General features: G+C 38.0%; 1 protein-coding gene across 1 annotated transcript; it reads left to right on the top strand.

Annotated features, from left to right (window-relative positions):
- Positions 1–404: 404 nt before the first annotated feature.
- Positions 405–8,329, top strand: EMC7 (ER membrane protein complex subunit 7). Its single transcript, XM_063160518.1, has 5 exons — positions 405–640; positions 2,829–2,948; positions 4,289–4,427; positions 4,966–5,046; positions 6,601–8,329. Exons 1-5 carry the CDS (start codon positions 405–407, stop codon positions 6,751–6,753), a joined length of 729 nt encoding a protein of 242 aa, XP_063016588.1. The 3' UTR covers positions 6,754–8,329.
- The last annotated feature ends 12,774 nt before the right edge of the window (positions 8,330–21,103 follow it).

Raw genomic sequence — 21,103 nt, 5'->3', positions numbered from 1 at the left:
TAACCAAACAAACCGCATTGCTACAAATCATTTTAAAGACGATGCTTTAGGCCAATTTTAATCATTTGTAAGATTTTTTTTTGTTACTTTTTCCCCCCTAGAAAATGTTGATTAGCCTTTTCATGATAACTATTAAGATTTCAAACCACAATGCCTTAAATACATCCATTACCAAGAAAGCTACGTCTGCTTTTTACACATCCATTTTCTGTAGGTCCCCATTTCGGTCATTCCACCCTTTAAGTGCCCAGTTATGCTTTGCGTTCTCTCACACCCGAAGCCGAGGGAGCCGCCCCGCCTCTCCCGCCAGCCCGTGCCGGGAGCGGTGGGGCCCCGCGCATGCGCACGCCTCGCCGCGAGGCGGGGCCATCGCGGCGCAGGCGCGGTGCGGGCGGCGCGCGGCGATGGCGGCGCGGGGCGCGGGCCTGTGCCTGGCGCTGCTCTTGCTGTCGGCGGCGCCGCTGCCCCGCGGAGCCCGCGGGTCGGAGCCCCTCGGGCCGGCGGAGCCGTCGGGCGGCGCGGGCCCCGGGGAGCGGTTTAAGATCGAGGGCCGGGCCGTGGTGCCCGGGGTGAAGGCGCAGGACTGGATCGCGGGGGCCCGAGTGCTGGTGGACGGGGAGGAGCACGTCGGCTTCCTGAAGTGAGCGGCGGGCGGGGCGGGGCGGGAGCCGGCGTCTCCCGGGGCCGTGGGGCCCGCTCGCAGTCCGGCCCGGCCCGGCCCGGCCCTGAGATGGCGGGCGGCGGGGGCGGCTCCTGCAGGGCTCGGCCGTGTCCCGGTCAGCACGGCCGCGCGACCGTGGAAGCGCAGAATCCCGAGCTGAGCTGCGGGCCGTGCTGTGAACGCTGGGCCCCGGCCTTGTAATGGGCTGGGCACGGCCAGCCTTGCACTGCCGTAGGGTTTGGCCTCAGCCTCCGGCAGGCGTATCCGGACTGATGGCTCAGGTTGTTGCCCAAAAACTCAGGAACGGAGTTTTAATTCAAACAAACAAACGAAAAAACAGCAGCCGAAACAAACCTCAAACGCATTTGCGCTGTCTGGAGGACCGTGTTTCTTCTCAGCTTCTGTTGTAAATTCTGCCACTTCTTATTTAACAAACTCACCTTGGCAAAGAATTTGCCCGATGTGGACGTGTTTGGTCATGGTAGAACTTAAAGTTCTGTGTTGAGTACCCGTGAAAACCTTAAACTGTGCTGGTGAAAGCTAATTTAAGGGACGTGGCTTTATTCTTTCAGAAATCATGCAAATGTAGCTGGAAGCTGTAAAGAATCATTATCTTATTCAGACTCTCATGGTGCTGGATATATTCAGATAAGCAAGAGATCTAGAGAATCCAAGATACAGAAAAAATCCTCAGAATTAAGAACTGAACTAATGTAATTTCAAGAGCAGAATTAAATTTTAAATTGCATTCTTTGTGATTTTCAGTACAGTATAATATATTGCTTTTAAAACATGTATGAAAATAAGATTACATGGAATTAAGATTTACCCTCATAAATATTCGTAATTTTTAATTAATCCCTCTGCAATAGGAGTTAAACTAAACTTTGACTTTGGGTCCTATCAATAGGATAACACAACAGATTCTACTCTGCAGATCTTGTGGAATCCTGGCACTGTAGCACCTGCTAAGCCACTACAAACAAATTATGAGAGGCTGACATCATATCCAGGAGCTGATGTAAAAACTGCTGTCAGGTTGACAAATTTCTGAATGCTTAATTGAATACTTAAGAAACTTTAGAAATTAAGGAAAGGAAAACATCCTTAAAACAGTTGCAATATAAGATAGCGTAAGCATTGTTAGGGATTCAAATCATCACATAAAGGTGGTGGGTCCTTAAGTGTTGTGCATTTTAGAGAGAGATGCGGTGTAAGCACATAATGACAAATTCTTTGAGAATTCACTTTTAAGAGGGCTCATTTATTTGTTTTACTGCTGCATGTTTCTAATGTGTTAGGGTTTATTACATTTTTTTCTCTTTTAACAAATTTTTGTCTTAACTTTGCATCTTATTTTTAGGAAAGAGATCTTTGATGTTGCTCTTAAGAGGGTACAGAACACTAGAGTTTTCTTATTGGAAACTTCTGGAAACACATAGGAGGAAAACTTCTGTACCTTTAAGGCAACTAGTGTTGAAGCTTCCAAGTAACCTTTTACTAATATTTTCATTGAATATTCGAGTTTCATATTTTAAAATAAAAGCCACCTGTCTAAAAATCCCTTCTGTGTATGTGTTCAGAGCTCTTAGTTTCCTTGTTACTGTGACTGAGCTTTCCAGCGTGGGCTGGTCCTGAAGGGAGCAATTAGAAGTGAAACCTCTATTTCGCAACAAAGGTACAAATTGCTATTTTTGCATTGCAAGTCGTCCCTAGCACCAACCCACACTATGTAGGATGGCATTCTGGGGGGGTTGCTTTCAGCAGAAGCACTAAAGCAAAGTAAACTTCATTGTATGTGTTTCAGAAGGAGAAAGGAAGGTGTAAATTACTCCTGCCATCACTTGAATACATAAAATATAATTTATTTCAGATCTTATTTGGGCTGGTAAATTATTCCTCCAGCAAGACAACACCTAGAGGGTACAACAGAATCTTTAACCTAGCAGGGAATTTCTGCTCCTGTAGCAGCACACATTGATGAATTAAAGGGCTTGATATTGTGAGTGCTGACTGGTTTAAATTTTCCTTTTGGTCATTGTGAATATATTAAGATTTGTAATATAAAATGACACAGCTTCTTTAAAAAACATAAACAAACAGCAGAGCACTCTGTTTTGTATTCTGTAGCATACTGAAATGTTGTGGAACTCACTGTTTTTTTCAGGACAGATGGAAGTTTTGTGGTTCATGATGTACCTTCAGGATCTTACGTAGTGGAAGTTATATCCCCTGCTCATAAATTTGAGCCTGTTCGAGTTGACATAACTTCAAAGGGCAAAATGAGGTGAGCCTTTCCTGATTTGCCTCTGTATTGGTGAGTTCTGTGTGCCTGACAGCACAGTACAGAAATTCACAGAAGTAGTGCTGTAGGTCTGATGCTCCATCTCAGACTAGATGCATCAGCTTAATCATCAGGGTAAATACTTCTGCAGTATATTTAGGGGAGGTTAAAAATTGAAATCTCACAGAAAACAGTGCAAACAGTCTGTTTATAATAATAATATAATATATTATTATACATAATTATAGTTATAATATAATAATGTTTGAGCTTATAATAAGCTCAAAACAGATTGTTTGAGCTTAGGTTTTTCCAAACTTTATTAAATTTTTATTTTTATACTTTGTTAATATCTTATTGGCAATAATTAATATGTAACAATTAAAAAGATATAGATAAAATATTGGGTATAACCTCACCCTTAGCACAATTTGTGTATCTAAGGACTAGTAAGGTAATGAATTTGATGTTGAGAAAATTGCAGGGGTACATCTGCAAAGGAAAGTAGGAGGAGGCTTGGCATCCCTACCAGTCCAACAGATAGAGACTATAATGAGGAATGCAGCTGGGGAGTCAGAGATACATGAAAAATAATGATACTTGGAGAAAATGTCAGGGCTTTTCTAAGGGATGTGCTGCCTTAAAAACTTAGGTTAGTAACTAGAAAGAGGAAACAGGATGTGGATGACAGATGTGTTTGATGAGATCTACTTGAAAATCTCAAGTTTTGAAGAAAAGACATAGTCATAAGATAGGAGGGAATTCTATAGATATAGATTCTATAGACATTCTGTAGATGAATATTTGGTGAAAAATTCACAAGGAATGAATTATTTATGGACAGAAGTCATCCCTGGAGTTGCACAAAGTGGATAAATATTCATAAATCATGAAAAATGGGTCAGGAATGGCAAAGATGTTAGTACTGAGTAAGTATCTGAATATTAGGCCCAGATGAAGAATATTAGTGATGAGCTATGGAAAAACCTCCTGAAGTAATAAAGACTGAGATTCAGTATTGATAAATGCAGAGTAATGCACTAGTGGAAAAGGGATTAACTTTGTGAGTCGTTGATGTTCTGACACTGTTCAAAGCTGGACCCTAAACAGCATAGTATGTCTTACTTTTACAACGTAACAAAAAATGGTTTGCTTTTGATTCCATCAAATATGCTGCTGAGAGAAGTTAGGTTTTCAAAAGTGCAACCTAGCTGACACTGCATAGCAGATGGTTTTGCTTGTAGTCTTTTATTAAAACTTGTTTGGATTCTTTTAAATCTTCTTTATGATTTGCCAAAGATTCTATGATTTTTATTTTCAATTATTTGCATTTTGCCTAATAGAGCAAGATATGTGAATTACATCAAACCCTCTGAAGTTGTCAGGCTGCCATACCCACTCCAGATGAAATCTTCTGGACCACCTTCATACTTTATAAAGAGAGAATCTTGGGGATGGACAGATTTCCTCATGAACCCTATGGTATGTACAGGCAACACACAAATATCACAAGTATGCTAAGGATCTAAATACAGCTATTTATCAGAATACTAAGAATAGAAACAATTGACGAAAATGTGCATTTTTCCTTTGCTTTTCTGAGAGGACTGTTTTATTGGATTTTACTTGCTTACAAATGGGAAGTTACTCTCTGACGTCTCCTCCCTTACATACCACTGTTAATGTGTGTCCTCTGAAAACAGCCCGTAGTCTCTTCCTTTAACAATGTGATGCTGGTCTAGTAGTGCAGAGATCAACATGTTGCAAAACTCTAATTACAGCAGGTGTAAGAGAGAACAAGCATTTGCCTTATTGGTCCAACTTTGAAAACTGTTGTTTAAAGCACAATACTCCCATGTCAGGTTTCATTCCTGACAAATGTTACTTACTGGCTTACTGTTTCAGAATGCAGTAGTTCTAGAGTTTGGCTGTTTAGTAGAGCTTCATTTTAATTTAGTAGGTCCTAAAAGTGTTTAGAGCAACAACTAAGCTGAAGAGGTATTTCCTGTTTTCTCTGTAGGTGATGATGATGGTTCTTCCATTACTGATATTTGTGCTTTTGCCTAAAGTTGTCAACACCAGTGATCCTGATATGAGGCGGGTAAGTACACTCAGTTGATGCATGTGGGGAGGCCAAAGATAATGAGATTTCAGAGCACAGAAAAGTAATAAAAACAGAACTGTACTTTTAAGGAAAGCTTAATGGGCATCATTTATTCAGCTAATAGAGTGTTGCTGTTTTAGCAATTTAATAAGTCATTTAATAAGTGTCAAGTGTGTTGAGAGGGGTGTGATGTGGGGTTCTCTTGTGCTTCAGCCTAAACCGCAGTTGACTGCACTGTTAAATCCAGATGTTGCACTAGTGTATATGATACAGTCTTAATGTAGTCATTAAATTATCTGATTTATTGTCCTTTCATCATGCAAAATGCTGAATTGCAGAGGGCTAGGACAAAATGGAGATTCAAGGTGTTTGCTAAATCTTTTATTTTTACAAGTATTATTTGTCTGTCATGGGTGGCTGCTTTTGAAGGCTTGGTTAACTAAAAACTTCTGTAAATGACCACTGTCTTCAGTAGTGCTTTATAGGTGTCTGAGTAATTTTTTTAAAATAAGTGATACCTTTAAAAAACCTATCAGAGCTGTATAATACTCTTTTGGCTACAATTTTGATTAAAAAACAGATAAAAGATATACTAGGTATTCATGGCATCTTCTTCAAACCAAGCTGAACTCTGGAAGTCTAATTTTAAAAAAGAAAATCACAAATTCCTTACTTTTCTCACTGATCTGACACTGCTTAGAGACAGACTGTTCTTTTGATGGTAAAGCCATCAAAACTTCTGATGATTTAGTTCTTATCAGATAACTGATATGACTTCTTAATGAGCAATTTTTAAGTTGGAAGAATTTTGCTTATGATTTAACTTATCTTTAAAGAGTAAGAAAAAGTTGTTTTTAAAACCAAATTATAATTTCTCTAGATGACCATGTATTAAATTGTTAAGTGTTTACTTGTGGTTTATATGGAGGTTCTATGACATTTTTCAAATGAAGTTGTTTTTTCTTTCTGGAATCAGCACAGTACTAGTTTGTATATATATATATATATATATTTTAAAATCCTTTTTTCCTGAATGAATGAAAACTCAGCTGCAGTACTCTAGTAGCTTGGTGTCAGAAAGTAGGGCAATAAAAATATCTAATTCCTTCAAACAGCATCAAAAATTTGTTAATTTGCTATAAATAATACTGATTTGAAAAACAAAAGCGTGACATCTGTGAGAACACATATCTGAATATCTAAGCAATAGCCTAAATTTTAATATGGAGAAAAGTAGTGCTAAAAAGAAATATTTTCTATTTTTCAGAATTTTTTTATCAGATGATTGCCCTGTAAGACTGCTTAAGACATGGTTACCATTTTCCATGCATTGCTGCTTTTAGTTTTGGGGTTTTATGTTTCTGTGTGTAGCTGGGTGGTTTTGGCTGTGGTTGCATAAAACTAAGTAGCAATATGTATCCTGGAGGACTACAAAAAGTAAAACAGTATTTGGGAAAATTTGTTATCTTTCTCATACAGTCTTTCAACTGATGCCTTAGATACAGCCAGAATTGTTAAAAGCTATTAAGATTATCTGATCTTTTCATGCAGGAAATGGAGCAGTCAATGAACATGCTGAATTCCAACCACGAGCTGCCAGATGTGTCTGAATTCATGACAAGACTTTTCTCTTCAAAATCTTCCAGCAAGTCTGGTGGTAGCAGCAGTAAAGCAGGGAAAAGTAGTTCTGGGAAAAGGAGGTAGTTAAGTCTTCCTCCTAAGTCTGAGTTTGCACAGCTATTTGTTATCATATTGGTGTCATGTTTATTTGTCTTGAAAGATCAAAAAGCCACTGCTGTAAACTTTAACCTGGCACAACATGCATTATGCTACAAGAGTGGTTTGTAGCTATTTTTTAGATTGCATAAGCTGTTTTGTACTTGACAGTAAGCAAAGATGACATGGCTTCAATACTGTATCTGTATAAAGTTATTGATTATACTAAATTAACTATATTGTTCTGTAGAGAATTCAAATAAATTATACAATGTGCTTCACAGTAATAAATGTCTTAAGACAATATATAAAAAATTTCAAAGATAATAGAAGTGGAGTACCATTTTAAGATATCTTTAATGTTTTACACTTGTTGAGTTCTGAAATGAAAAAATCGTTAATTCAAAATGGAGTTGTGAGTTTACTGAGTAAGTAATTTGCTGTATTAGCTTGTCACATGTTACACATAAAATCATTTCATTTTGTGCTGTTTGCTGCCTGTACAGTTTACAGAATCACAGAGTGGGTAAGGTTGGAAGGGGCCATAGTGGGTTCTCTGGTCTGATCTCCGAGTCAGGGTCATCCTAGAGCACATGGCACAATATTGCATCCAGATGTTTCTTGGATATCTTCAGTGAGGGAGACTCCACAACCTCTGTGGGCATTCTTTAGTTTAAAGATTTTCCACTATGTATTGCCCATTTTTACTCTGATCTACTTTTTACTAAAATCTCTTTGGGAGGAAAGAAGGCAAAGTATCTTGCATGAGGAATTCATTTAAGCTGTCAAGATCTTGAATCTTTCTTTTCTAAATTACATGTATCACTTCTGCAACACTGAGGCTTCTTACTGTTTCTATGTGTGCTGTGCTTTCAACTTACCAGTGGAAGGATTTGAGGCCAAATACAGAATTTTAAATGCAGTTCAAATTAACTAATTTTAAAATTAAAGAAAAGAACTTAAGGTGTAGTAGGAAGCTAAATTCTGCTCATCTTACAAATTACATTCCAAAGTATATGGCTCTTGAGGAATGCTAAGTCACTGGCAGAACTTTGTTCTTCAAGCATGCCTGTATATTTCTTATGCAGTTTGTTTTCAAGCTACCCAGAGAAAAGTTGAAAAAACTGATTGTTTTTTACTAGTTGAACATTTGCATGTTAAAATGACAGCAATACTTGCCAAACCCTATTAGTAACAGTCCTTTTTTTTTTTTCGTCATAAACGCTGTTCTTCTTTACAGTTGGTAACTTCTTAGGTAACAGGGTCAGTGCAGCAGAGGTAACGTATATCTGCTTCCAAAAATGGTATTTGACGTCCACTTACAATACAACTGAAGCAAAATCAATCATAGTGCATGTATTTGTTCTGCCTTTCACAGAAGAGGACTATAAATTTTCTTAAAATACATATTTAGAAGTTATGCTGGGAAACATAAAAGTTGCAAAAGACTAAATACTCAATAAGATTAAGTCAGTTTTGAGGTGTTGGAGAAGAAATAACCCAGTGTTTTCTGTGGACAATGAAAGATTTCACTCTGCAAAGTAAACTGCACATTTTTGCTCTCTTTTTGTTTTGCTTGAATGGTCTTTTTGTTTCACATATTAAGTAAAATGTTTTCAGTGGAGACAAGAAAGATATTTGGATATCCCTGCTGGAAGGATCTACTAAAATAAGTGTCAAGTTGCATTGATGAAGAAAGAAAACCAAACTATATTAAAAAAAACCTCTTTCAGCAATTTCTTATGAAAAAAATATATGAAAACCAGCAGTTTTTTGAAGATGGAGCAATTAGCATTGTTACTGTGCTATCCTGGAAAGTACAAGCCATGAGTTACTTTTGTTTAACAGTAATTAAAATAACAATTGAATTGCATTAGCTTATAATTAATCATAGTGATGCATTTTTCCATGTTAGGAACATGGAAAAATTCCAAAGGTAGGAACTAATATTTCTTTCTTCTTTTGTGGTGTCTGTTCATGCTCTTGATTTCTCTTCAAGGGAGAATGGAGAATTCAGTCCATGAAAAAATGGAAGTCTTTGTTAAGAGTTCAGAGTGAAAAAGTTCACAGGAATTGTAAAGATTGTAGTAAAACTTTAGAAGGAGCACATGGAATATTCAACAGTTCTCTTTTTCTTAGGACTTTGTATATGAAGGTTGAGGCAGTTCCTTTATGTGTCAGGATCAGATGCAATGTCTGCTCTCAGAAACCTGTTACCAGACAAATCCAAGCCCAAAAATCTTATATATTATTCACCTCCTTTAAGACTAGTTTGTGGTAAAACAGTTTGTAGAAGTGTGTTAGTCTGCTGCTGAACTACTGCAAGTTACAAATTTTTTTCATTTTAGAGCTGGAATCTGTTTGTCAAGTGAGCAGAGAGGTTCTAGCCAGAGTGCATTGGTCACTGCGGTCAGTTGGTCATTGTTGTTTAACCTCATCCAATAGCCCAGCCCCACACAGCTGCTCACTCAATTCCCCTGGTGGGATGGGGAAGAGAGTCAGAAGGGTAAAAGAATGTTTGTGGGTCAAGATAAAGGCAGTTGAATAGGGAAAGCAAAATCTGCACACAAAGCAAAACAAAGAATTCACAACTTCCCATGGGCAGGCAGGTGTTCAGTCATGCCCAGGACAACAGGGCTCCAGCACACCTAGTGCATACTTGGGAAGACAAAGCCATCACTACAAATATCCCACTCTTCTCCCCACTCTATGCAGAGCATGGTGCCTTATGGTCTGGAATATCCCTTTGGTCATTTGGGGCCAGCTGTCCTGGCTGTGTCACCTCCCAACTCCTTGTGCACTCCCCAAGCCCCTTGCTCATGGGGTGGGGTGAGGAGCAGAAAAAGCCTTGGCTCTGTGGAGCACTGTGCATCTGTAATGAAAATGTCTCTGGGTTAACAGCACTGTTTCCAGCACAAGTCCTAGGCATGGCTCCACACCAACCACTGAGAACATTAAAACTCTACCACAGTCAAAACTGGCACAGTCAGTGAAAGTTGTAATGTGGCCTTGAACTATCATAAAGGGCACTAGGCAAAATTTACTTGATCCTGAAGCAGTTAAAATGCAAGGTTGCATTTCTGCAGAAAATAAATGTTTGCTGTAGTTCAGTTTTCTTATGTATGGATTTTTAGGAGTCAATCTTCTCTGTTAGGTCTGGCATCTCCATTTTCAAAAAACAAAACCAACATAGCTGCCTTTTAGTGATGCTTCTTGAGATAACGTAAGGCAGACTATAAATTAAACCAATTGATACCTCAGAGCAGAAATTAAAAATTTACTTGGACATAGGCAAGCTGATTTCCTTATTGCCAAAATGAGGAAGACAGGCTTCTTCAGCTTGGACTGGATAACCCTGCTGCCTTCTGATTACAAGTTCTGGTACTTCTTGGGCTTTGTTGTGCATTGATTTAACAAGCAAAATTGGTTCATCAGTCTGCTGGAATTCTGTTATGTTTTAGGAAGTTACATCAGCTTACAGAAGAATCAAAGAAATCCCAGAGCCAGCAGAAAGTAAGCACCAGAAACAGTCAGAGGCAGGAATTCTCTGTTCCTGGCAGTGACTGTGAGTGGTACAATGAGCTCACTGCATCTTGAGGATTTGTAGCTGAAGAGCTCATTTAGCCATGTTCTGAATGAGTGGGCAACTGAGTTTATGACAAGCTGTGTAGAAAGGAGAGGAGACATATTTTACTGAAGTCTATTTTAGCTATTAGTCACTTAAGATGATCTGGAAGGTGTTAGGAACAGTTTGAAATAATTTTACCAGTTGCATCATTGAAGATGCTGACATTCTACACACATAAGGAGGAAATGTAATGTACAGATATCTCCCCTTTGTTTTACACAAAAAAATTGTTGGTGCTCTTTATCTTTTTGATGCAGTGAGGGTGATAATGGCTCCATAAATGGGGTGTGTGTCTTCAGAGAGACAGGCTGGCTTGTGATTAAGGCTTGTATTTGTGAAGAGAACTTTGGTATCAAGTGCCTTGGGTTCAGATGCAACTGTCAGACTGTACAAAACATCTATTATTTATTTCTGTTTCAGTTTCTAGTGTATGACTTACGAGAAGCTCATCCCATAAAATTGTGAAGATAAATTTTGTAATGAATATTGAGTACTCAGATAGGCTGGCAATGAACTTACTAAAAAAAATCCAGTATGTAATCTTGTTAAAGAGTATCTTTGTTAAGCCTTATTTTGTAGATGTTTATATCTATCTGTTAAAGCAACCCTTTTTAAGTAACTGCATGTCAAGATTTCAAAAACAATCTAGGCAATTTAAGTACATACAATTTTCCAACTTAGTGAAAAGTGTATTAAATCACTATGATCTATTTAAACATCTCCACTTGGGTGTTAATGTACCCTTAATTGCATAAAGGTCATGTGTGATCAGTAGCTCAGAGAGGGCAAAGTTGGTTTTACAGTTTGATAAAAGGACCCTAGGCTAACAGTGATAAAAGTAAAGTACAAAAGGGATTTAATTTTCATGTTTAAGAGATATCTGATCTTAATTTTGTTGGTACTGGTAGTTACTAGATAGTGAATTTGTATTCCTGCAATTTTATGTTTCATTTGAGACTTACTTCTTTTAGGAAAATAACCGGTATAAAATAAATAGTAATGAAGCCTTAGTGGAATAAACTATGGATATATATGGCTATATGTTGTGCTAATTTAACAAACTGAAGGAAAACTTAAGTGTTTACATCTACTGTTGATGGGCTAAGGAATACAGATGGGCTAAGAAAGAACTTAAAATTTTAAACTTCAAATCAGTGGAAAAGTAGATTTACTGAACAATGTTAAAAGGTTGAAAAGATTACATAAGTACATTTTGCACATTCTTGGGCAGGAGAAGCACAAGAAGCACCTGTGGTGCACAGGGCATTTGGAAGGTCCCAAGTAATAGGCTTAATCATGGTCTATAAAGCTTGTCAAGCAGGAACTGGCTCAGAGGCCAGCTTGGCAGGAGGAACCCTTGTGCATGCTGTGCTCTCCAAAACAGAGCTTAGATACACTGTGGCTCAGGAGTCACTTATTGCCCATGCTAACTTTGCTACCATATCCAGGAATTACTGGGAGGGGAGGGACAGTATTGTTATTAGGCACGTTCCAAGGATGTATTGACAGCTATTGCACAAGCTTAATACTATGAATCAGCAGATTCCCATGTCCAGGGAAGTTCTCTGGCAGTGTTTCATTTAGTAAGATACTTGAAGCTATAATTAATTGTGAGGAGAAAAATTTGGAGAAAGCCCCCGAAGGTAGAAGAAAATTTAAGTATTGCTATCATGACATATTTCACTCAAATATTAAGATTTGCAAAAAATTGTAGCTGGAAGATGTTTCCATGATGTCCTACAGACATTGTTTTCTAGGTGGACATAGTTTTGGCAAGTGACAAGAGAGCAAATGAAATGTCACAGCCTTTAGAAGGGCACTGACTTCTTTGCCTATTAGGTATTTGCCTATTACCCATGTGAGTGAAGAAAAAGCAGCTATCCCATGTTTCTTTCCATCTTAGAAAGATTGCTATACTCTTCATTCAAGAGATGAAGTTCATCAGTCTTTCCCTCCATCACAACATAAAAACTGTCACTCATTTAAGGCTCTTCCCCAAGTGGTACAATCTAGCCAGTTTTTCCCCACTCAATCCAGGGTTCATGCTGTGTAATAGTCTTCTAATAAATCTAATAGTCCTCTTTTTGGAACTTTGAGTTCCAAAAAGCAATTAGTATTGATAGTGAAAAAATAAAATTTTAAAGAATCTTACTTCTTTCATCATTTCAGTGGCTTTAAAGACACTTAGACCTTAGATCTTAATGACTATTTTGAACATTATACTGTGTATAATCTGGTAATTCAGGCTGTATATTAGTACAGCATTCAGGGAGCTTTTAGTCAGAAAATTGTCTGTAGGAATAGTATTAAGATTTTGTCTATTTTCAGATTGAGCTAGTGAAAGCTTCTTGAGATCATAAATAGGCTGAGGCATTTTAATTTATTTTGTTTCTGTGTTTCAAAAGCCATAAAGGATTATTCATCCTCTTTCATAATAAATATTGATTTTTCAGGAAAACCAGTTCACTTTTTAAATTCCAAGGTTATTCCTTCAATTATGCTATATAGTAACCTTTATGTAATATCTTGTTTCTAATAAGGCTATAAAGATTTAATGACAGAATAATTTTCTGTGGAAAAACAAGTGGAACTTTAACTAGTTAGCTCATTTACTGATGATGCACAAAACACCACAGTTAGGATCATTTGCGTTACGTGTTTGTTTCTGCATGGCTGGTAGGAATAAAATTTTATTAAAGACTGTCATTCAGTCAAGGGCAAAAGGTAGTGAATATCCAACAGAAAAACCTTTTGTTGTATTTTTCAAACAAAACTGAATTTTTGACTGATTCTTTTAATTTGAATACAAACATTAACAAGGTAATATAACACGTGGTGAAACTCATTTGCAAACACAGCAAGTGAAAAAGAACACAGTTTTTCTTAGAGGAACGTTTTTTCTGTATGAAATATTAGAATGTTCTCCTAAGAAGTTCTCTGGATTCTTTAAGGGTCTACTTGCTATCTGGTTCACACAGGTGTGAGTTTTCCACTGTGTTTCAGAATGGAGAATAGGGCACCCAAGTTCATAGTCTGGTGTGCAGGGCATAGGACTGCTGTTTACCATGCAGATGCATGAAGAATCCAGTTAAATACTCAGAACTAATACTTTCCATTCCTGGGACAAGAACAGAATAAGACTTGGAACAAATTTCTGGCAGTAGGTAGGAGTGTTTCTTTTTCTACCAGTTTGTTTTCTCAGTCATCCGTGGATGTGGGTCAGAATGCTTCATCTTGGCAGGTGAGAAATGCAGAAGCTGAATAAGTAGAGAGTATCCAAAGAAATTTGAGGTCAAAGCTCCTAATAAGCCTGTATTTTTGCCATGCAAAACATTCTCTCTTAGAAAGAGGAGGAGCTCAGATGAGAGGAGGAGCAGTTACTAAAAGTTACTGAAAGACAGGCTTCTAGTGGAACAAGTACAGCATCCATCATCATATCTATCAAAAGTGATGAGAACTGAACTATGGTGTTATTACCCGGTTTGTGATAAATGTTTGCTTCATAAAAATAATACTCCTACCTGGAGCTTTGCAAGGGTCTCCCACATTAGACATGAGCATCTGCAGACAATCAGTAAAGATTTCTAGAGGAAACTTTTCTTGAAATCCTCTCATTTTTGGTTTTGCATTGTAGTGTTGATACTCCCTCTTTTCTTTTGGTTTGTTTTTCTGCTTGGTACTTGCACAGAATTTTTTCACTTCTTTTTGCCCGTTGTTGTTTTTTGAAGGCTACAAGAGTGTTGTTGAAATTGCAGTACCAAGCTCTATTGAGCTGGTGCTGGCAAAAATAATTGCATATATCACTTGTTCTTTGAAGTGTTTTACTGGTAGGAACCAATTATTTCTATCACCAGGTAGCTGACTAATGGTGGAGAGGTCATTTATCCTGGAAAGACCTGATCAAACTGCTATGCTTTCTTTGTAATATATTTAAAACTTATTTTATTGTTAGAGTTGCTTTTTTGTTCTTTTTTTCCCCAAAAAGTGTAAGTGTACACCGAGGAGAGTATTAGAAGGATTTTACAGAATCCAACATATTTCACTGCAAATACAAGAGTTAAACATAATGCACTGTTTACAGCTATTTCATTGGGAAAAAAAGATGATTGAATAAAATTTCCAAAGGATCTGGATAGCTCTTAATCAAAAAAGTCATCTTAAATTCCATTAACTAACACCAAAAGCCACCTCCTACTTTCAACCCACTTCATCAGTATCACATTGTAAAGAAACAAATTTGTAGAATTCTGCCTCTCAATCAAATCTGTTGATTACAAAAAATCTGCATGCTCTTGTTCATACATTGAACTTCTTTATGTTTCTTTTTTATATGACAGAATACACTTGCCCTCTGAAGCTCCTTAAGTGCCTTTACAGCTTTGCAGTCCCTTGTTAGCCTTTTTTAATCTTCTTGAACATTGTTCAAATTTGGTAGCTTTTTTTAAAAAACTAAATAAACTTCCACTTTCTACATTTTCTTCCTTGCAAAACATAATTACATCTAAAAAGATTCAAATTTCTAACTTGATTTAAGCACTTTTTATTGGTTTGGGGATATTTTAATAGTGTTTTATTGTCTATTCTGTCCTTATGTATTTTTAATACTTGATAGGTATAGTTTATGTTTACATGCTTTTACATCCTAACAATTCCTTTACATTCCAAGTTAGGGATTCGAATAAGCAAATGTTTCTGCAATAAGAATATGATGTGGTTTATCAACAGAAGTCTGAACCAGAATTAGGCTCTGTGGTGTTTATTATATTTAGCAGTGCTTACTTGCTTCAGTTAGCTCCTTTATGAAGAAAATATAGACTAAAGTTGCCAGTGCAGCCAGGTTTCATTCAGAGCTGTGGAAAAATACGTGCACACCTCTGAAGATCTTGCTCTGCTATACAGTGTTCCTTTTGAAAGGAACTTCAGTATTCCTGCTCCAGGCAGTGCAAAGGGTTTTGGTCTCAGCAGGTATTGGTCTCAGCAGTGTTGGTCTCTGCAAATACACATGATGAAAAACTGCCAGCCTACCCTGTAGAAATGTACTTTTACCTGTGTATGGCCTTGTGCTCCTGTAGCATTTCCAGACACTGTTGTCTGAGTGACCATCATCTGTGTCCCAAGTGTGCCACAACCATGCAATACTCCAGTAGCCACGAAAGGGCATTTAGCCAACGAGACTGAAGCAAAGGTAAATAAGAATTTAAACCATAACCTTGACATCTGTGCATGAACTTCCCTTAATTTCTAAATTCCAGAGTATTTTTTCAGAACGTCTTTGTTTAAGAGGTATTGCAGGTTTTCTAGTCTGTACAAGTTCTTAGACTATAGTTCCTTAGAATCTTTCAGTAGTCATTGAGCAATCTAATTCTTATGATATGATCTCAACCTCTCTCCTGGGGAGAGCTGTGGGCAGTAAAATGTGTTGTTTTGACAGAATTTTTTTTGCTCCCATCCTATCCACCCCCTGTGTATTATTCATGTTGCTATCAATTTTCCTTAAACAGTAGGATCAAGAAACTAAGTCACGTACTTAGTGTGAGACAGTGAAATCGGTGATAAACATAATTTCCAGGAGAGATTGATTCTACAGTCATTTGCAAAGACACATGCTAGAGTGGTGAGATATATGTGTTTTGGTTTGGTTTTTTTGTTTGGTTCTTTTCCTTGGGCTCACCCTCAGACTGAGAATTTACTTTGTTTACTTAAAGCCTGCTTTGTGTTTTAGAACATTATTTTCATGATTCTTTCAAGGCCCCCTCCTTTTTTTTTTTTTTTTTTAAGCAATGCTACTGAGCTGCGAGGTTGCTAAAGAGCAACAGAAGTCACAGAATCTCTCTTTGGAAATGAGATGGTTGCCATGGCAATGCTTCCAGCTGCTTCTTGTCCCAGTTGAGAAAATAATTTTTAGACTCCTATATTACAAGGTTAAGCTATAATGTTTTAAACTAAATCATATAGCTAATTGATTTAAAATTAAGATCAACACACTGCTTTTTAAATATTTTAGGGCTGATAATCATATGAAATTCTTCACTCAAATATTTGTGCAGGTACTTCTCAAATATTTTTTTCTGTTTGTTCAGGTACTTGAGGTAAAACTGATGCATTCAGATGGAAAATATTTTCAGCTTACTGATTTTAGTAGATGTGTTTTTGTAGTAGAAATTATCCTGAAAGCTGACTGTTATCTAGATAGGGAGTGTTTAAAATATGACTCTGAGTTTGACTCATACTTTGCAATATGCCAAATCTGGATCAGATCTGAAATGCTAGATACTTTTTAAGTTTATTTTCTCTGAAGTCCAGACAGTTGATGAAGTGTTGGTTATTTAGGTGGTCTCTAGTCAACCTTACTTGGAACAGGATTATCACCAACATCTATTGAGTCATATTGTGTCTAGCCAACATTAAAAATCTCCAAGTACAGAGGTTCCACAACCCACCTGGGAAACCTTTTCCCTGTTCCCTGCTCGTGGTGAACAAGCTTTCCCAAGTGTCCAGTTTGAATCTCCAAGTCACATGTTGTGGGCACTGGACTGTGTTGTTGTTAGACTATGGGGTTAATCATGCTAAAAGCCTGGTGAGATTTGGGTGAATAGTGACATGCAGAGGAGCCCTAGTCAGGCATAAACAGTGAAAATGGAAGGGACAGACTTCTCTGCTCCTAAGGTTATCAAAGGAAAATTATTAGACCATTGTCCCTGGTGTGAAACAAGAATAAAAAATCCCAGAGCTCCTGGCACAGTGATGTATTGTCTACAGGGATTTGCTATGGGATACAGGGGAAAAAGCACTATTATGGGATACTTGTAGTGTGACTCTGGGAGCATGTAGAGCTTTCTATGAAATGTTCAGTGAAAGGACCAAAGATCAGAAAATGAGGGATCCATGTAGCAAGGAGGAACAAACCTTGTTTGATTTATTTCTTGATTTCTTTATTTCTTGACCAGTCTTTCCTTGCTGATTGTCATTACCTTGTCATCCCCTGGTTGGTTTTTTTTTTTTTTTTTTGTTATGTAAATGGTTCAGAGAGGACTTTTGCTAGATTGTAAGGTACATACACAATTTTATCTGTCCTTGTGACTTTGAAAATACTGAACTACTTCAGATTTTTGGAGAGGTTTTTCACTTAATCTGGCCTTCAGTCCTACTCCTTCACTAAAATTCATTTGATAAAGTATCTGATCACTGCTTATGAAGTCTGCAACAAAAAAATCAGTGCCATTTGTCCTTCTCCCTCATAAAATAATGGGGTTTTGGGTTTAACTTCTTTTTATATCCAATCTATTTACAGAATATTTTTTGGGTTTTTATGTCCCTTGATAGAGGTAACCTTTTTAATCTTAACCTTTAATTTTATCATGATCGGTTATTGTGTTATCCCTACATAATCACTCTTAGGATTTGTCCTTTGACTCCCCTTACTTACACAACTTCATTTTGACTTTCAGATTTTTAAAGAACTTTTTAGCCAGACCTTTTGTGGTCTTACTATGATTCTTGTCTTTCTTTATGAGAAATAATTTGTCATTTCATCTTCACTATAATACCATTTATTAATTGCCAGCCTGCTCAAAGAGCCTGTCTCTCTCAGACTCTTAGCAAGAGAGAAGATGGTTGCCTAAGTTTATTGGTCTGCCTTTTATTTTTAAAATATATTTTCCTCACAATGCTGCACATACTTCCCTCAGAATCACAAATTCTACTATCTTAAGACAGATGTCACCTAACTGGCATTCCATGCAAGTATTCTCCAACAGCTTTCACCTGCAATGTTCATATCTGGCAATTTTTGCCACCCTTAGAGTAAAAAAATCAGATGTTTCCTATCAACCTGTTTTTCAAAGCAAGATGAGTAACTTAAGATTTTTATTACCACCAGTCTGTCAGCTAACCAAAGAGTTATTTTCCAGTGTCTTCCATGATGATTGTTTTGATTGTATTTTTCAAGTTAGGTCAGTGTTTTTGTTGAAAGAAAACCCTCTTCAATTCTGTTCAGTTTCTACACCCTTAGAATTTAGCCTTGGGTTCAGCAGGAAAGTACAAAGAATATGTTTTTAATATTTACTTCAGTTCTTTCATAAGAAATCTCAATAAATTTGCTGAATATTTGAAAAGTCAAATGTTTCTAAGAGTGTAGCATTTGTTCTGTTTTACATTTAGTCAAAAATATACTTTGGTTCGTTCCCCAAATAATGGTTCATCTCACAAAAACTCAATGTGTAAAAAGAGATTGAAAATTTGTATTGAAAACAGCCTTGTGTTTCAGCAGTTAAAAACTGCTTTCTGCATTGTCAGACAAAACACACACTTCATATGCCAATGCCAGCTCATAAGTTCAAGAACAAGTGAAAGCTGTTATGAACTTTTTTTTTTTGTTACTAATCCTATGCAAAGATACCAAAGTGCATTTAGCCAAGGCTGCAAAGCAATTCAAAATCACTCAAAGCTGCAGAAGTATTTCTATGGCCTGATTTTGTTGTTCAGTGGGGCTTTGCTGGTTTGTTAGTTTGTTTTCCCAAAGCAATCACTTGTGCTGTGCCTATGAAACTTCTTTCAGGAAAGATACTAACATACTTTGTTACGTGTTTTAAGTGTTTTGTCATGTTAGAGCTTTGTTTCTTGTGTTCCTCAGTTTACTGAACAATTTTCTTGCAGGTAAATCAGCATTTTGCATGCTTCCGGAAACCATGCAAATCCATAAATCACCCATGCCAAGCCTTTTGAAGGTCCTGGGTATGCAAGTTGCCAGCCTGTGCCAAAGCCTTTCCCAAAATGACAGATTCTGTCTTGGGCACAGTGATCATCAAATCACAGATTTTAAATTCTTGGAGAAGGAAGGAGGGGGCCAGCAGAACTGCCTTGGATTTCCAGAGAGATTGGCCCTCATCCTGAAGTGCAAAGGAGTCCAGAAAGGCAGAACATTCTCCAAGAGGGAAATCTTAGATGCAGGAGCAAGCTGTCCCGTGTGCCAAAAGGTGGCGAGGAAGAGTGGCCTGGCTGAACAGAGAATGTGGACAGGAACTCAGAGAGAAAAGATTTTGACCTTTGGAAGAAAGGTCAGGAATCTCAGAAGAACTACAAAGATAATGTGAGCTTATGGAGAATACAACTAGAGAGGTCAAAGCACAACCAGAATTTAATCTGACTACTGCCCTAAAAGACAATAAAAATGTGTCTATAAATGCATAACCAGCAAAAGAAGGGCTAAGGATAATCTCCATTCTTTATTGGATGCAGGGGTAAAGAGTGACAAAGGACAAGGAAAACATGAGGTTCTTGAAGTGGTTGACAACAAGTTATTCTCCAGCTACTCAGCCCTGTGAATTGGAAGACAGGAATGGGGAGCAGAATGAAGTCGCCATAATCCAAGGGGAAATGCTCAGCGACCTGCTCTGCCACTCAGACACATTCAGGTCGATGGGGCCAGGTGGGAGCTGGCAGAACTGCTCACTGAGCCCCTTTCCACCATTCACCAGCAGTCCTGGCTAACCAGGAGTGTTAGGGGAAATACATCTGTCTACAGGACTGGAAGGAGGATCTGGGAACAGCAGGCCTGTCATCCAGACGTTGGTGCGGGGGAAATTCATGGAGCAGAACATCCTGATGGCACTCAGGACAACCAAGGGATCAGCATGGGTTTGTGAAAGACCCTGACCCTGACCAACTGGGTCTCCCATCAAAAGGTGACCCACTCGAGTGGATTAGGGAAAGCCTATGGATGGTGTCCACCTGGATCTTAGTCAAGCCTTTTATGTTGTTTCCCACAGCATTCTCCTGGAGAGACTGCATTCCTATGGCTTGGATGGGTGCACTCATCTCTGGGTAGGAAAGTGGCTCAATAGATGGCCCAGAGGGGGGTGAGGGTGCCATGTCCATCTGGTGACTGCTCACCTGTGCTGCTCCCCAGGGCTTGGCTCTGGAGCCAGTCCTGTTTAATGTCTTCATCAATGACCTGTAAAAGGGGATCAAATGCACCCTCAGTCAGATTGCAGACAAGTTGGGTGGAAGTGTTGATGTGCTGGAGGGCAGGAATGCTCTGCAGAGGGATTTGAACAGGCTGGACCCATGTGCCATATGGATATGAAGAATGTATAAAGACTATTTCCACACAGGTGAGCCTGAATTGGAAAAATTCAAATGAATGATTGTCTGTTAAAGCTCAGCAGAATCAGAAAAATAATTAAAACTTCAGCATACTTTAGAGAAGGAATATGTGGTCATTGGGCTAGGAAACAAAGTATCTTAATTAACATGGCTAACAACAAGTCATTGTAGTAATGTTTTATTTTGAAATCTGTATATTATCAAACCATACCTATCTAAAGTACTCTGACCTTAAGATCATGATATAATTTCTAAAAGTTGTTCTCAGAATCAAGAGCAGAGAGGGAGATGCAAAGATTTTAATTGTTTTTCAAAGTTTTCATCTACAAAAATAGATGCCTTTCTGAGCATGAGTGAATGAATGCTGGTGCCCTTCTCCCTTCTAATTAAACACTTCCCACTTCACTTCTGCTCTGCCAGCTCAGACAAAAGTTTGGAAATCAACAAAGAAGCAAACAGCAAGAAAGTAAAGAGAAATGGAAAGACAGCAGAGGAAATAAACAGTAATTAAATATATGGGAATCAAAGGCACCAAAGATGCACCCCAGTTTATACCAGGGTGATGTGAGACCCATCAATAAGTACCAGTAGGGTCAATGGTGTTTT

This window comes from Melospiza melodia, chromosome 6 (genome assembly GCF_035770615.1).
Source record: "Melospiza melodia melodia isolate bMelMel2 chromosome 6, bMelMel2.pri, whole genome shotgun sequence".
Lineage (NCBI taxonomy): Eukaryota > Metazoa > Chordata > Aves > Passeriformes > Passerellidae > Melospiza > Melospiza melodia.
This window is presented reverse-complemented; position numbering and strand designations above follow the sequence as displayed.

Coding starts and splice junctions, on each gene's coding strand:
- EMC7 (XM_063160518.1), top strand. CDS start 405: ATGGCGGCGCGGGGCGCGGGCCTGTGCCTGGCGCTGCTCTTGCTGTCG. Junction 2,949..4,288: donor ACTTCAAAGGGCAAAATGAG/GTGAGCCTTTCC, acceptor TTTGCCTAATAG/AGCAAGATATGTGAATTACA. Junction 4,428..4,965: donor ATTTCCTCATGAACCCTATG/GTATGTACAGGC, acceptor TTTTCTCTGTAG/GTGATGATGATGGTTCTTCC.